The sequence below is a fragment of the Babylonia areolata genome, chromosome 14 (assembly GCF_041734735.1).
Source record: "Babylonia areolata isolate BAREFJ2019XMU chromosome 14, ASM4173473v1, whole genome shotgun sequence".
NCBI lineage: Eukaryota > Metazoa > Mollusca > Gastropoda > Neogastropoda > Buccinidae > Babylonia > Babylonia areolata.
Genome location: NC_134889.1, coordinates 3178960 through 3181601, shown reverse-complemented (window position 1 = coordinate 3181601; position 2642 = coordinate 3178960). Strand labels below are relative to the sequence as shown.

The following is a 2642-nucleotide window of genomic DNA, read 5'->3' as shown; positions in this document are numbered from 1 at the left end:
TCCTTCCTACATCTCTCTCTCTGTGTCTGTCTCGCACGCACACACACACACACATACACACAAACACTCTCTCTTACTGTCTCGCACACACACACACACAAACACTATCTCTCACTCTCTCTCACTGTCTTGCACGCACGCACGCACGCACGCACACACACACACACACATTGTCCCTCTGTCTTACTGTCTGTCTTGCACACACAGAGATACACATACACACAACCACACACAACAACAACACAACCCCCCTCACTGCCGCCCCCCCCCCACACACACACACTCACACAACCACACACACACACACCAACCAGCTCCACCTCCTCCCTCTCCCACCCAACTAACGGAGTTCAACGACCTAACGGGAGCTGTCCTTTGGGTGAAGCTGTTGACGTCAGTGTGGTCACAGCGTGCCATCATCATCAAACACTTTCACTGCACAATGCATTCACTTTGACACAACTTTTTCCTTTCTTTTGTGGAAGGTTGTCGTTGACTGTTTGTTCTTGTTTTTGTTTTTTTTGATTAATTTTTTTTTTAGACCCTGTATTTTTGTTTGTGTCGGAAATAAATCATATACATGCCAACATACACGTTTTCGATAAAAGTTGCGTTGTTGGAAAGGGGTGGTGGTGGTGATGATGGTAGTAGAGTCCCGGGTATCTATCTGTCTATCAGGGTGGAAGAAGACCCCACCCGACACCCTACCCACCTCATCATAGAGGGGAGTGGAGGTCCCCCACCCCACCACCAGCACCCCCACCCCCTCCCAACACATCGTCCCTACGCTCGTAACCGTAGCAGCAGCCGTCGTCATCGTCGTAGTAGCAGTAGTAGTCATCGTCGTCGTCGCCCGTCGTCGACTCCAGCACGGTGGTGAGGCGAAGGTTCTTGTCCTTGCGCGTGTTGTAGGTCACGTGGCCTCGCCGCTTCCGGCTCAGCTTGTGTCGAGGCTTGCCCCGCAGCCCGGGCAAAAACGCCGGGGGGGCATTCTTCCCCGAGGAGGAGGAGGAGGAGGAGGGGTTGGGGGGCCCCCGCGCACAGTTGACAAACACCGGGTCTTCCTCCTCCTCCTCCTCTCTCTCCTCTCCTCCTCCCTCACCCTCTCCCAGGCCCCACAACGCGGGTAGCGTCTCCTCTCCCCCCGCCCCCTCCTCCTCCCCCCTCCAAGTCTTCTCCCCACCACCACCACCACCACCACCCCTCAAACCCGACACTCCGGCACGCGCGAAAGCGTCACGTGATGATGAGGAGGAGGAGGGTGGGGGTGGGGGCGGGGCCAGCAGCATACTGGCGGACGTGTAAGTGGACGACTTGTGCTTGTCCTTCTGACGGCCAGGAGAACCCCGCCCCCGCCCAAACAGGAGGAACTTCTTCCTCTTTCCCCTCTTCTTGGGCGACCTCTCCGAGCCGAAGCAGCCCGAGTCGTCCACGAGGAAGGCGGAGCGGGGAAGCTGGGAGGAGGAGGACGACTGGCGACGGTCCTGAGAGGACCCCCCCACGCCCGCCAAGCCCCAGGAAGAACACGAAGAGCTGCGCCCTCGAGGGACGGAGGTCTCCCTGGAGGCACACCCAGCACAGACCCCACCACGGCAGCAGCACGAGCACAGCGGCCCGCAGCAGACGCCGCCCAGCCAGAGGCGGAAGGCCGGGTGCTGACGGCGCAGCAGGAAGACGACGAAGACGACGACAAGGACGGCCAGGACCAGCACGGACAGCACCGCCACCAGCTTCACCGTGGAGTAGCGCGTGAGGGTGACCGGGGCGGGGGAGGGGCTGGGGGTGAAGATGGTCACGCAGTTGGACGGCCAGGAGGAGGAGGAGGAGGAAGAGGAGGAGGAAGAGGAGGAAGAGGAGGAAGAAGCCTCGGCGAAGGAGGACAGCACACAAGAGTCGACGAAGCCGCTCTCCACGCAGACGGTGTAGCGCGTGGCAGGCGACAGCCCGGACAGCACGGGGCGCCGCGTCACCCGATGGTGCAGCAGCACGCACGTCACGCGCCCCGATGACGTCACGAAGGCCCGGTCCAGCGCCAGCGACGTCAGCGTGTCGTTGCGGCGCCAGTACACCAGCGTGTAGTTCAGCCTCACCTCCTCACCGTCCCCCTCACCACCACCTTCCTCCTCCTCCTCCTCCTTCTTCTCCCCCCCACCTGACACCAGAAACTGAGCCGAGGAGGAGGAGGGTGGAGAGCCCCCAGAGCCCTCGGTCCTCGATGACGTCATCACCTCCACCGTCAGGCGGGCCTGTGATGACGTCACGAGGAGGGGGGAGAGGCGGATGGCGTGCTGGCAGCGAGGCCCCGCCCACCTCCCCCCGCACACACAGCGGGCCCGGCTGGTGGTGGCGTTGTGGTGGTCGGGGTGGGGGTCAGGGTGGGGCAGGAGGGTGGTCTGGCAAGGGTTGCTGTTGAGGCACTGCAGGTCCTCGCAGGTCTCTGCCCACACTGCTCAGCACGTGCACGCGTGTCACACACATACACACGCACATGCGCGCGCGCGCACACACACACACACGAACACACATTATTAAAACTATTATTTTGTAGTGATAGTAGTTGTACACACATACCCCACACATACTGGTATCTTTACACACACACACACACACACACACAAGCACACACACAAACCATTAACATT

The 2642-nt window shown here is 60.4% G+C and overlaps 1 protein-coding gene across 4 annotated transcripts in view; it reads right to left on the bottom strand.

The window, feature by feature from the left end:
* Window positions 1–271: 271 nt before the first annotated feature.
* The window catches only part of LOC143289737 (uncharacterized), a 24007-nt gene continuing 21636 nt past the window's right edge, over window positions 272–2642 (bottom strand). For 2 of the 4 annotated variants that reach the window (XM_076598821.1, XM_076598820.1), the window contains one exon: window positions 272–2449. In XM_076598821.1, the coding sequence (XP_076454936.1) occupies window positions 717–2449 (1733 nt within the window). In that variant the 3' untranslated portion in view covers window positions 272–716. The remainder of the gene's footprint in view (window positions 2450–2642) is intronic. The other 2 variants (XM_076598823.1, XM_076598822.1) reach the window with 1 other exon arrangement.